General features: G+C 50.0%; 1 protein-coding gene across 1 annotated transcript; it reads left to right on the plus strand.

Annotated features, from left to right (window-relative positions):
- Positions 1–10,277: 10,277 nt before the first annotated feature.
- LOC103636687 (DUF679 domain membrane protein 7) lies at positions 10,278–11,060 on the plus strand. The gene has a single exon (XM_008659040.1). The coding sequence runs from the start codon at positions 10,278–10,280 to the stop codon at positions 10,959–10,961; it is 684 nt and encodes a 227-aa protein (XP_008657262.1). The 3' UTR covers positions 10,962–11,060.
- Positions 11,061–14,575: the final 3,515 nt, after the last annotated feature.

The following is a 14,575-nucleotide window of genomic DNA, read 5'->3' on the forward strand; positions in this document are numbered from 1 at the left end:
GTTATTGGCACGACAGCCGTCCGGAGCCCCGAAGGGCTCCAAATAACCAATGACAGCGAGGGCCACCGCATAGTCAACCTTATTATGACCGAAGACTGGCGGGCACCAATAACCCTGTTTCTACAGGGGTACTACCACCCAACCGACATCAACGAGGCCAAGCGCCTCAAACATCGAAGCCAGGACTTCGCACTGATTGAGGGCCAGCTTTACAAGAAGGGGGTCAGTCAGCCAATGCTTAAATGTGTCACCGAGACCGAAGGCGTCCAAATCCTGCGCGAAGTCCACAACGGTACTTGCGGATCTCACGCAAGGCCAAGGGCCCTAGCCGCAAAGGTGATCCGTCAAGGTTTCTACTGGCCCGCAATGATCTGCGCCGCAAATCGGGTCACAAGGTCCTGTGAAGCCTGCCAGAAGTTTTCTCCTCGATCAGGCAGCCCTTCGCAATTCACAAAACTAATCGCCCACACATGGCCTCTCCAGCGCTGGGGCCTGGACATTGTCGGGCCCCTGCCCACGGCTCAGGGGAACCTCAAGTTCACCTTCGTCGCTGTCGAGTATTTTACCAAATGGATCGAGGCGAGGGCTGTATCCACAATAACATCAAAGACTGCACAGAAATTCTTCTGGCAAAACATTGTTTGCCGCTTCGGAGTACCTTCCGAACTCACAGTTGACAACGGCAAGCAGTTTGACAGCCAAGACTTCAAGGATTTCTGCTTCTCCATTGGCACCAAGCTTGCCTTCGCCTCAGTATACCACCCGCAGTCCAACGGAGTTGTGGAATGCGCCAATGGCAAAATTTTCACAGCTGTCAAGAAGATGCTCCTCGACGAGAAAAAGGGCAGGTGGGCCGATTTGTTACCTGAAGCGGTCTGGGCGCTAAACACGACTGAGTGCAGGGCGACTGGGTTCACCCCTTTCCTCCTTCTATATGGATCGGAGGCCATGACCCCGCAGGAAATAAAACATGGGTCCCCACAGACAGTCTCGTCAGCTGTCCCCGACGTGGACGAACCCACTTCGAAGGATCTCATCGATGGATACCGCGTCTTCGCCCTACAGGCTCTAAATAAATACCAAGCCCAAACAAAAGCATGGCACGACCACACAGTCATCTCGAGGGAATTCAGCGAAGGGGACCTCGTACTCGTTCGGACAGCTCGGACAGAGTCTAGGGGCAAGCTGGAGTCCAAGTGGGAGGGCCATTTCATTGTCAAGACGAAGGCATCCCCCAACGCATACAGGCTCGCAACGCCAAACGGCGAAGACTTGGAGCATTCCTGGAACATTGATAATCTCCGCAAATTTTTGTTTGACTCATCAGGGCTAGCTCGCCCTTGTAATTCGCAAAAAAACAATTTTATTCTGGCCCGCACTCTTTTCCTCCCGGGGGGTGAGGTTTTTAACGAGGCGGAGTCATGTAATATACAAGTGAAAAATCCCCCGCAAAAATCTACGTCGAAAAAAGACCGCGCCGACGGTCTTCGACATTCGACCAATACAAAGTCACCGCGAGGTCCAGCGCTAGCTACCCTCGCGTGCGACACTCCGCGCAAAAGTCGCCTAAGGGTGCAGCCGGACCAAGCACAACAAGTGCGAAAAATCGAAGTCTTCCTCAAAAAGACTATCCGTGCAAAAGTCGCCTAAGGGTGCAGCCGGACCAAGCACAACAAGTGCGAAAAATCGAAGTCTTCCTCAAAAAGACTATCCGTGCAAAAGTCGCCTAAGGGTGCAGCAGGACCAAGCACAGCAAGTGCGAAAAATCGAAATCTTCCTCAAAAAGACTATCCGTGCAAAAGTCTCCTAAGGGTGCAGCCGGACCAAGCACAACAAGTGCGAAAAATCGAAGTCTTCCTTAAAAAGACTATCCGTGCAAAAGTCACCTAACGGTGCAGCCGGACTAGCACAACAATTGCGAAAAATCGAAGTCTTCCTCAAAAAGACTATCCGTGCAGAAGTCGCCTAAGGGTGCAGCCGGACTAGCACAACAAGTGCGAAAAATTGAAGTCTTCCTCAAAAAGACTATCCGTGCAAAAGTCGCCTAAGGGTGCAGTCGGACCAAGCACAACAAGTGCGAAAAATTGAAGTCTTCCTCAAAAAGACTACACCAAACTGTCCGCGCAAAGACCGACTACATGCGCGTCGGACCGACATAACAAATACACCAGACCAAGTGCGCAACGCCTTTGTGAGCATAGCCGAATGTGCGAAGGCGCACAACCTCATCATACAAGCCATTACATATGTACAACGAGGGCATCACACCTTACATCGGTTCAACCTTCGGAATGATTCCCATCTCCCTATAGTTAAATAGCATTATCCTCAGCTCCTCACCCTCAAAAAGACTTCGCAGCTCCCCCTCACCTACACTCACAACGGCCGACGAGGACAACAGTTCCTGCTTGCCAGCCCTGCCGACACGAAGCCGACCGTCGTCCGCCTCACTCACTCTACGCTTCGCAACCGCCCTTCGCCGCCTACGGCCAGCACTTGGACCAGGCACAACTTCAGCATCCGCAGCACGCGGCGAAGCCTCCGCCGCCGCCACATCCAAGGCCGCAAAGTAATCCAAGTCCTCATCCGACGACTCTTCCGTCCACTCAACCGAACTCCCAGAGTCACCAAAATCAGAAAACTTAGACGCAGACTCATCCGATTCATTCCCAGCATCCACGGTCGAAGCCGCCAAAAAATTAGCAGTAGCGGTTGCGTGCGCAGGCCCAAAATCTTGAACCTGCGCAGCAACCAAGGTTCAGCAACACATACAAAATTCCCTAACTACCCACACCCACTAAGCCACCTGCGAAGACCCAGCCGCCGTAGGATCCTCCGCTGCCAGCTCCGTCGCCGTCTTCGGGGGATCCTCAGCCCTCGGCACAGCGGTTGGCGACGAGCCACCACCGGCCGCAGTAGCTGCGGGGGCATCGAGGGAGCCTTCGACGGTTTTTGGGGGCGGCGCCGGGGCGCCCTCGGGCCCAGCCGCCACCGGGTTCGACTCCGCCTCAGGCCGCGCGCTATTCAAAGCCCCGAAGTCCTCCACTTTCTCGTCACGCGCCGCCTGAAACACAACACACAGATTCAGCAAGCCCACATATAACCCACATTCAACAACACTAAACAAAAGTCAAACATTACCTGACCCCTCGCCGTGTCGGACCGCTCCCTGACCACCTCCCGACCGTGGGGGCCCCACATCCGGTCAAAGAGGGCTCCCGCAGATTCCTTCACCACAGGGTCCTCAACCTTGTAAATCTCGCGCTTGAAATCCTCATCAGATCGGTCGAAGACCTCATAGTGACGACACCCTTCGCGGGACAGCGCGTTCATCGCCCCTTCGCAGGTGACCAGGGAGGCATAGGTCATAAATCCCTCCACAATGGTCGGGAGCGCCAACAACTCCTCTTGCAGCCACTCGAGGCAGCGAAGGCCTGACTCTCGGTCAGGCACTTCGAAGTCAGCGGTCCGCGCGCCCAGCTCGTGGTATGAGTCCATAAGCTGCTTGCGCGTCCGCTCAACTTCCGAGCGCGCAGAAGCCTCGGCCCTCTCCATGCGGGCCTGCAGAGCGTTGAACCACTCCTCCCATTCCTCGGCGCGTTGCCTGGCGAGGCTACCCTCCACCCGTGCCACATTGGCCTCCGCCTGCGCAGACTGCGCCTTGGCGAGGGCCTGATTAGCTTCCCTCCTCTCCTCCGCCAGCTGGCGCCGGAGCTCAGTCCTCTCGCCCTCCAGCGCGGCCACCTTCTCCGCCAGTTTGCGGCACTTGCTATCGGCGGCCGACTTTTCCCGGACGGCCTCAGCATGCTGCGCCCGAAGTCTCTCGACTTCGGCAGACACAACTGCCGTCAGGGACCCCGACGCCATGCGATCAGCGAAGTCAGCCGCCTAAAAGACACACATAAGACCACAAACCCAACGAAACCGGTAAAAACCGAAGTCTAGCGCAACTTACCTAACTTAGCCGCTGGGACGCCTCCTTCAGCCGGCGGGACACAGCGCCCGCCTCATCCTTGATGGCAGCGAGCGCCGGAATCTCACCACCAGCGCTGAGAGCGATACCCTTCGCCCCAGACACCGCGGTCGCCACCGCAGGCAGAACAACAACAAGTTGCCCCTCGCCCGATCCTGCAACATATCAACAGTAAAAAAAAAACTCGGGCTAACGGCTTACCAACAAGATAATCGTCCACGCTAATATCGGTGGCGAAGTCGGCGACACGCCTCGCCGGCGAAGGCAATTCTTGGGTCTTCGCGGCTCCGGCCGAGGCGGACTTGGTTCCGCCGACTCCGGCTGCCTTCACGACCTCCGACACCTTGCTGGACCCAGGGGCGGCAGCCTTCGCCGCCAGCGTCGACTGGCTACCGCCGGGGGCGGCAGACTTCGCAGTCCCCCGCGCCCTCTTCGGCCTAGCCTCGGGCAGCCTGACGACTGCCCGACGCTTCTGCGCAGCCTCCTGACGGTCCTTGTCCATCACTGCCGACACAACAACAACAATATTCCGCCCATAAGGAAACACTCTCATATCACGAACCATGCGAGATGTAAAAAAGTCTTCGCCGGCCGCGCGGGGGATAGGAACGTTCTTAGGCCACCAACCCCCGGTAACCTTCAGCATCCGCGCCGAAGACTCCCGGAGCTCGGGCGAAGACATCCTTCCCCCGGGGGCCGCGCAGGTCCCCATCAGCTCCATAGCAAAACTATCGGAGACCCCCAGTCCTCCCATCGCAGTACCTAGCTTCCTCTTCTTGGTGGACGGGGCGGCCGCCGGCGCGGGGTCGTCTTCAGTCTCGGCCGCCGGTTTTTTCCCGCGGCGGTCGACATCGTCTTGCCCGGGATAACCGCCATACGACAGACAGTTCAATTCGAAGACTCTATTCAAACGATCATTGGATCCGCGTATGTCCCAACTACGCTGGCCCTCCGTCTTTGGCACGTAGCGACCAACAATCCGCACCGCCCCATCCTCCGCCTCACGCACGAATGCGGTGGGATCTCGGCCATGCAAGTCCAGTGCGAAGGCGGGACTCCGCACCAACATCCCGCCACGGGAAGGCATCTGGTGAGGGCATACTTCGCCCAGCGCCCAGCCACGCGCCAAGGGCCACACCCCATACGCGACGAACTGCTCAACCAGATCGCGCCCGCTACTTAGGCCGGCCGCGCACCGCAGGGCCCCTTCGTCTGCATCCTCCTCCGCTACTTCAAACTACGGGTACGCAGAGTAATAATGCGAACACATCTCGGCCACGGGAAGCCCCGGATGGTCTTCGACTGTGCCCTCGGCAACATAAAACCAAAATTCCCACCAGTTGCCCCATTTATTGCGGGCACAAGGAACCAACTCAACGACCTCCATCGAAGTCTTGCCCGTCTTCGGCGTAAACATGCAAGATCCAAATTGAGCAATCTTATTTCCAATTTTCCTTTTCTGCCAGTGCAGACAATAATACTTTGCGAAGACTTCGACCGAGGGCTGCCCGCCGTACGAAGTCGTTGCCCAGACGTACTTCGCCAGAGCCACCACGACATTGGGCGTCAACTGGTGGACCTGGACGTTGAACCTTCGCAGGACTTCTCCCACAAATCGATGTGCGGGCAGACGAAGTCTGGCAGCGAAAAAGCCTCGAACACAACCAATTCGCCTTCTGGCTCGGGGACCTCCTCCGTCCCCGGGACACGTGCCGCTCCGCCGCCGAAATAACCAAGTTGTTGCATGTCTTGCACGCGGACCGAGGATATCCACGACACGCCGAACTCCACTGTGTCACCGGCGCGCAACTCCTCCGCCGCCACATTGTTCATCGTCTCCTCGGACGACGCGCCGGTCGGCGGTGTAGCGGCAGCAGAAGAGGAAGAGGACGACATCGCTACGTACCGTCGGCGGCGGCGGGCGGTCTGCTTCACACGGGCCAGATCTCCGACGAGCAAGAGCAAGGAGGGTAGACGAGCAGCGAGCGATTTGAGAAGGCGGTTAGGGTTTTCACGGAGCGCGGAAAGATAAAGTTCAAAACGCGCCGCCCCCCGCCCCCTTTTATACACAGGGCGTGGCGCTTCGGGAAACCTGCAATCCAACAGTACCGCGTCAATCAACGGTCATGTCAAAAACCCCCGCGGGACCACTTCGAGCGAGGGCAGCGTCTCCACCATCTAGCGACGTCTTCGGCACCAGATGACTCAGTCGAACTGGTCCCTCGGAGGGCAAATGTTAGGGCGAAGGCGAAGACGCCACCCTTCGCTCGATGCCTTCGTCTACCTCGCTGGATCAACGGAGACAAGACGACGGACAGACTTACCCTTCGCCCAACACGCCGCTGGACGAAGACCTATGATGAGGTCATCTCATCTCACGACCTCGTCCTACATGGAGGCCCACGTGTGATCCGGCCCATTGTAACAGGCCCTGCGTGGCCGCTGCGCGTTACGGGCCTATTTTGTAAAAGTCTCCCTGTAATTACGGTCTGTAACCCTGCTTTATGGGAATATTCCGGGGATAACCTAGGCACCTGGGGGCACATGCGTCCTTAACACTGGACGCTGGGCACTCAGATACCTATAAATACCCCCGCACAGTGCCCTTGAGAGGCTAGATTAACAGAGCTATTGTCATCTCGTACGAAAACCCTGTTTACGTTGCTACACTCCCCCGTTGGATCAACTTGCACCGAAGAGCAAGTTCCAACAAGTATATCTAGCCGATCATATCCATGCCCCAGCCCCTAAATGGCCATGGTTTGATGATGTGCTTCATGGCGCTTTCTTGGAGAAATTTGAACGATCCCAAATTTCTTTCACTCTTGACAATATCTATATTTTTTTGAAACAATCTTCGAGGAGTGTCGGCCATTAAAGCCGAACATCCTTATCAACCATTTCATCTTATGAACCAATTGGTGTGTACCACACATGCCCGTGCCCTCATGCACGTCATACCTCATCTCTACTGCTTAGGTGGGGCCTAGGCATTTGAATAGTAATCATTCTAGAGTACGATAGTATATGTAATCTCCAATCAACATGTAACTCAAGGTTTTGCACCTTATCCTTTTGCTTGCTCCCTAAGCAGATTCCTTCAAGTAATTAAGGATATTGACTCTCTAATCCGCCTCTTTTATGACTAGAACCTTTATCTCATTGCTTTGATCGACAGGTATATATCTGGATGCCATCTAAGCTAATCATTGGCCTCTAGGTTCTGATCTCTTGGAACCCACATCGGTGAAATAAATCAGAACTTGGCCATCAATTATCTACAGTCAAACAAAATATGGGTACAGGGTGTCATTGGTGCAACTAAAGTCCCTCGTGAGCTGGTTGATCATCACATTTGAATCTCTAGATATCTCAATTGTCTTAGCTTCGACTTCCAACAAGAGTTCAATTCTTTTCTTATGGCTTTGTATTCGGCCTGATTATTAGTGCACCTTATTTCTAGACGGAGAGCAAAATCAAAAGCTCCCCCTTGTGGGGGAGACTATTTGTACTCTAATTCAACACCTTGCATCACAAGTTGACTTATCGAAGAAAAGGACTCAGGTTCTGATGCCTACCATCAATGTTGTTGGGTGTGACCTTTCTGTGATGAGATCTGCTAGTGCATGTGCCTTGACTGCCTTTGCTGGTTGGTACCATAGATCAAACCCTGGCAGGGCATACATCTATTTGCACAACCTTCCTTTATGGATGGGGGCCGATAGCTTGTGTTTGATCATATCAGGCTTGCATACTAATCTGGCTTCGATAATGTAATGTCGAAGTTTGGTGCATGTAAAGTACAAGCATAAACAAAATGTTCTAGCTTAGTGTACCTTGTTTCGGCATCAAGGAGACTCCTACTGAGGTAGAAGACCACCCTTTCTTTGCCTTCAAAGTCTTAAATCAGCACTGAGTCGATGGAGGTTTATTCAACTGATCGATATATCATGAAAGGCTTGTCAGGTTGTGGGGGGTACCAATACTAGTGGTGACACCTGGTAAACCTTGATGTTGTCAAATGCTGGCTGCTGGTCTGGTCCCCACATGAATTCCTTGTTTTTATCTTTACTAGCGGCATGAACAACTCGATTCTCCTAGAGGGTTTTGATATGAACCTTTTGAAATAGTTTATTTTGCCGATTAGACTCTGTAGTTCTACCTTGTTGGATGGAGGGATCAACGTGACGATAACATCTTTACTCTTATCTTCGATCTCAATCCCTCTTTCATGGATCATGAAACCAAGGAACTGTCCTACAGTTACACTAAACACACACTTCTTAGTAGGGATGTAAATGGTATGGATATTATCCATCCTTATTCGAATTCAATCCATCTAAGAGGGTTGAGGTCTGATTCGTATCCGAGTCTTGTACTCAGTATTCGATATGTATCCGATTTTTATTCGTATTCGTATTCTCAAAGTTGGATATCTAAGATGTCTAAATCCATTCAAATCTTATACGACACAACTTGATAATATCTGTATCCGATCCAAATACAAAGAGAAAATACACAAACAAATATGGAACAAGTAATATTCATTCGTATCCGATTCGATTACACCCCTACTTTTAGGGTTCATATTTAGCGCATGGAGTCTAGTCCTCTGGAGCACTTGAAAAATATCAACTTGGTACGATTCTTGAACTATCAATTTCACCACTATATCATCAATGCATACCTCCACTAGCTTGTCGATGAGGTCGTGAAAGATATAGTTCATATCACGCTGGTATGTAGCTTCTACATTCTTGAGGCCAAAAGTCATTACTACCTACTCGAACAGTCTAATTGATCATAGACATCTGAAAGTTGTCTTGTATTCATCATCTTAGACCATGAAAATTTAGTTGTATCCAACATTACCATTGAGAAAACTCACCATTTTATGCCTAGCTGTTGCATCGATGAGCATATCAGTAACCGACATCAGATATTCATCTTTTGGCATTGCCATATTCAAATATGTGAAATCAATGCACAAGCAAAGCTAGCCATTCTTCTTTTGGAAATCCATGCGAAATAACTACGTGGTTGTATGAACCCTACTTTGGCTATCTTCTCTGTTTTCTCTTTGATATCTTTGAGGACCATGGGATTAAACTTTCGTGAAGCCTAGGCAAATGGCTGATAACTATGTTTTATTGGTAAATTATGTTCCACGATTGGTCGGCTAAGCCTCGGCATCTCATGGTACTCCCATGCAAAGCAGTCGACATCCTTGGGGAAGGGGTGTCAATGTGCCGAGAGGATGAAGCACCCACTGCTTTGGTGAATGAATGGCTTCCCCTGTTCATGAGCAAATCTATTATAATACATATAGAGTCTCGGGCCCAAAGTCATAAGCACTTATTATTTCCGTCTAATCTATTATCTAAAACAAATGCCTATTTCTAATTACATATTTTGCTATGACCGAATACTTCTTCGTGGAACTCTTAAACCACAACGACATCAATGTGAGCCCGGTTGGAGTTTTGGCCCAAAAGGCATCCTAGTCCTAGCTAGGATTAGGTGCCAACACGACATCAAATGCAAAAACTCACAATAGCAAAGTTATAGTTCTACCAGCTAGGACTAGGTGCCAACACAACCTTAAATTCAAGTTTTTTATGAATTATTTATGGTTAAAATACCAAACTAGACCGAAACAAACCAAATAATGACATGATGAAAAAGAATATGATGCAAAACTCAAACCAAACTAAGAACACAAACTAAACCAACAACAAGATCTTGACCTATGACACGAAATCAATACAACAGACTCTCAAACTAAATTATCCAAAGGCTATAATATGAAAAGTCGTTGTGGATGTACTGTTCATCAAGCTCTGTTTGTCGAGTGTCAGTAAAGTGTTTGTCGAGTGTTTTTCGGTATTTGCCGAGTGCGCCCGATTTCGGTAGTGATTACACTGGTCTTCCTTCATCGATCGTCTTGACAAAGTGACAATTTATATGGTAAGCAACCCAATCCCGACCTCATGCACGGCAACTAGCCGAAACGAGGAGTCCGTTAGGGTTGGGCCGTTGTCTGGCACAACGGTTTGGATCGGCAGTTTCTTGTTGCCGTGACCAAGCGACGTGGGCGTCGCCACGCCCGCGAGTCACCCAAAAATTTCCAGGTACGGCTGCGTCACTCTCGTGCAGCTCCCCGCAACCATTTCGTGTTGCCTTGCATGCTGAATCTCATCGAGAGGTATAAAAGCCCAACACTGCGGCCAAAGCTATAGGTGCATCTCTGCCCGCGGCCACATCTCTAATCCTTCAGGCAGCATCCACCGATATCGTCGATGCCATGGATCCCAACGGTGTGCGCATCCAGATGCTTACAGCAGGCCAAGACGTAGAACCCCCCTCCGTCCAGGATGATGCTACGAAGAAGAAGCCACAGCAGACCGACGACGCCGCCACGCCTAAAGCGCCGCCTGCGCGGCCGGCCCTGTCAAGCGCCTCGGACCTCATGAAGCTCCTGCCGACGGGCACCGTGCTGGCGTTCCAGGCGCTGGCGCCATCCTTCAGCAACCACGGCGTATGCCACGCGGCGAACCGGTACCTGGTCCTGTCGCTCATCGGCGCCTGCGCCGTCTCGTGCGTGCTCCTCTCCTTCACCGACAGCCTCGTCGGCCGCGACGGCAAGCTCTACCACGGCGCCGCCACCTTCTGGGGCTTCTACCCGTTTAACTACACGGGGACCCGCGAGCAGCGGGAGGCGGCGTTCGATGACGAAGACCTCTCCCGGTTCCGGGTCACGGCGCTGGACTTCGTGCACGCCTTCTTCTCGGCGCTCGTGTTCCTCGCCGTGGCGCTCGCCGACGCCAGCATCCAGGGGTGCCTGTTCCCGGACGCCGGGCCGGACGTGCGGGAGCTGCTGGTGAACCTGCCGCTGGGAGCAGGCTTCCTGTCGAGCATGGTGTTCATGATCTTCCCCACCACCAGGAAGAGCATCGGGTACATGGACATGGCGCCCCACGCGCAGTGAGACGTCGTCTCTCCACGCTAAGCATTTGTTATAGTCTTGTAGAGCACATGTGTTAACTATATCTCGGGACAAAATGTTCGTCGTCGAATAAAACCTTCAAAGTTCAACTCCAATTGTATTCAAAGATCAAATGTGCATGGCCCCAGGTTCACTTGCGGAACATTGAAAAATACACCCCAACCTGAAATGCACAGCACCTTCTGAACATTGAAAAATACAGACAACACTAAAATATGAACACTATAGGTTACTTGTTCATAGCGTACAAAAACTGAAACTGATGGACAGTTATGCAACAATCACATCCTTTACTTCAAATTTCTGAGCATACACTACGAGAACAGAGTTCTTTGCCAAGTGCTGCAGGCACCCGGCAAAGCCTCGATAACACTCATCAAACTTTTTGTCGAGTGTGACACTCGACAAATAGGATTTGATGAACTGTACATCGGCAACGGCCTCTTTGCCGAGTACTTTATGTCGGATACTCGACAAAAAAAAGTCGACGTGACAGTGATAAGTGACTGTGACAGAGCCTTTGCCGAGTGTGCTCATTGGCACTCGGCAAGGAGTCTTTGCCAAGTGCCAACTGACATGTCACTCGGCAAAGGGAGCTCCAGCGGGCTGCCATGCCAGCCTCTCTGCTGAGAGTCGCAAGCTGGCACTCGGCAAAGAAGGATGTGTGGGTGCGCTCTCAGCCATGCCCTCCCATTTTCACCGAGCACGCCATCGCCTTCGCCCTCTCCCGCACTCATCCCACTCTCCTTTGCTTGCTCGTCGCTTTCCTTCTCTCCCGCCACGGCACGTTTGCCATGGACGACGCGGCCTAAGCTCCGTGGTCGTGCCCCCTCAACTCTCCTCCAAACAAACCAAGCCCCACATTGTCTTCCTCTTCACGCATTGAAGCTTAGTCGCCCCTTTCCCGAGTCCAACGGACACCGGAGCCTCGCCGCCGACGTTACCGTGCTACGGTTCACGCCGACGTGCATGGACAGAGATGACGTCGAGCTCGCCATCACCCGCCGCGTCTCCCACCACCTTGCCCTACTCGTCTCGTCGTCGGTAAGCCGTTAGCCGAGCTCCATTACTCTCTCTCCCTCTCTCTGCCGTGAAAACTAAGTAGGGGTCTCAAGTTTAAATAGGGGAAAGGGAAGGGGTTTTCTGAAATGTGTCGTAGACTCAACGAAATAGTGTCTGAGAACCTAAGCCTGAGGATCTGTTTTGGTTAAAGCTCAGGGGTTTGCAAGCAAAACAATTTTTACTTTTCATTTCTTTTCTCCTTTTGGTTTAACGCTTTGGAAAAACATAACTTTAGTTTTAAGTCAACAAAAATAGTGAAGCAAATTTTAAGATGCTCTTATGGGGATTGTTAGGCCATAGTGATCACACCTATGTCGATTAAGTATTGTGGGTGTGGTTTGTATTAGGAATACCCCGCTATCTGGTTAGTAATCGATTTGAATCGCCATCGCTCCTGGATAGTGAGCACTTGGCTTGAGCTATCTCATCGTAGTAAGAACAACGATAACCATGAGAATGATGATATGGATTAAGGATGATGACATTAATGATTAAAATCAAGGGTTTGGGTTACTTTTGCTTGGCTAGTAATCAGTAGTATTGCTTAACTTGATTCATCACTAAAGCTATACATAGACTTACACTGAATTGGCAATGGTCATCTAGTTACTTAGGTGCTAACCTAGCTTTGCAGCAGAATAGGTAAAAATGAATTGCTAAAAGATGATTAATTATCTTGTTGCCCCTTAAGTTGCTAATAATTACATTAGTTAATGTACTCTTCCAAAATAAAGAGTCAGCTCCGTATAAAACATTACCTGATCCTTAGTTTCTTTCCCTATCTTATTTTCTGGCTTTGGACGGGTAAGTTTAGCTGAGTACATTCCAGTACTCTGGGTTATATTCACAATGTTGTTGCAGATGGCCAGATGTTCTACGAATATTGTGAGCACTGCTTATACCCAGCTACGGGAGATGACTAGGCCATGGGCATGACTTTCAAGATATTCTGTCATGCCTTTGGTGGGTTGACAACCCTAATGTTGGCACTGTATTTTGAAAACCTCACATGTGTTATGGGCGCTACTTTGAACAATTGCTTCTGCTAAAACTTGTCACAATGGTTTCCTATATCTAGCCCTTCGTGCCGAACTAAGTTGTAATAACCCTATTTCACTATGAACTACTTGTTTTATGTTAAATGTTGTATCACGCGATGCAGTGAATGCTAATTTATTATGATCTCGGTTGCGAAATAAAAGTTTGAGATCCTTCATGATTTCATTATACCCCTAGGTTTATATGGTCCCATGTGTGCTAAATCTCTGTTGTACAATTGGTTTTTGTACTTGGTCTCTTATAAATCTAGTCGAGTCGTCGCAGCTGGCATTGGAGCAAAATTAGCATATTACTGTTCATGAGTGCATTTTAAACCAAAGGAGTTTGGTTTTGCAAAACTATTTATCAAACTTATAGTTATATTAGGTGTTTAAAGCTTATAGTTTTCAGATTAAGTGTGTGCCAACTATCAACCCTTATGCCCATATAAGGACTCTAGGTGGCTTAGTAAGTACTAATTTTGTGGGGGTTCATGCATCATGTATTAATTCTATCAAAAATATGATATTGTTAGTATGAAATGCCATAGCCACGTCATCAATGTAAGAAAGGCAAGTGTAGGACCTGGCAGACCAGGGCTAGTCGGCTGCCTTCATATACGGAAACGTGTATGTCATATAAGGACTGCTAGATTTACTTTCAGCAATATATGAAAAATAGTGGACATGTTGTTATTACCTTTCAAATATAAACGTTGCATCATGGGGATGGACTGGAATGAATTTTCTGCAGGTACACAAACTACGCAACGTGTAGTTCGTTTAGTTATGTATCTATGAGTGAACGTATATGCCAACACTTATACCATTAGAATCAATAGGATGTGAGGTTGTAAGTCATGTACATGCATCATGACATTGAAATCATTTCGATCACTCATTGCAATATCTCCCCTTAAAACGTGTATAAAATCGTTTGCTAATTTAAGTAAATAAAATTTTCCCAAAATCTCACGAGAGTATAACCTTGTAACAGATGTCCCGTCGCACGCTCATCACTCGTAAGTCTATGGAAGGACATGTTCCTCGTCACCAGCTTGCTACGAGTGTTTCCCGCCGCCGTAGCACCTTTCTTTCGGAGTATGATTTGCCCATCGTTTTGTGGAGCTTTCTCTTCGCTCTGAGATACCTAGAGGGAAAGGAGCCATGTTACTTCTGTGTCACACCCGATTTTGGATGGCAAACCGAATGCGAAACATGTACGTGACAGGATCAGAAATTCACATACAGAGCGATTACATAACTGGACATCATCGCACAATGATCGAATATTAGCATAAAGAAGTATTACTTGATTACATCATGATGTCAGAGACATCCACATAGTCATTAACTTAAACAGTAATCAAAGTGCTAAAGCGAAAACAATAAAGATAAGGCCTTCACAGACATCTGACTGGAGGTTTGCCGCTAATCTAGTCTAGAACTCCTCGAAGTCCTGGAACTCCTGAAAGTCCTCCGTGTTGCCAACATCTT

Source organism: Zea mays, chromosome 8 (assembly GCF_902167145.1).
Source record: "Zea mays cultivar B73 chromosome 8, Zm-B73-REFERENCE-NAM-5.0, whole genome shotgun sequence".
Classification (NCBI taxonomy): domain Eukaryota; kingdom Viridiplantae; phylum Streptophyta; class Magnoliopsida; order Poales; family Poaceae; genus Zea; species Zea mays.

What these genes read in the sequence shown, in the direction of transcription:
- LOC103636687 (XM_008659040.1), top strand. Translation starts at nt 10,278, where the DNA reads ATGGATCCCAACGGTGTGCGCATCCAGATGCTTACAGCAGGCCAAGAC.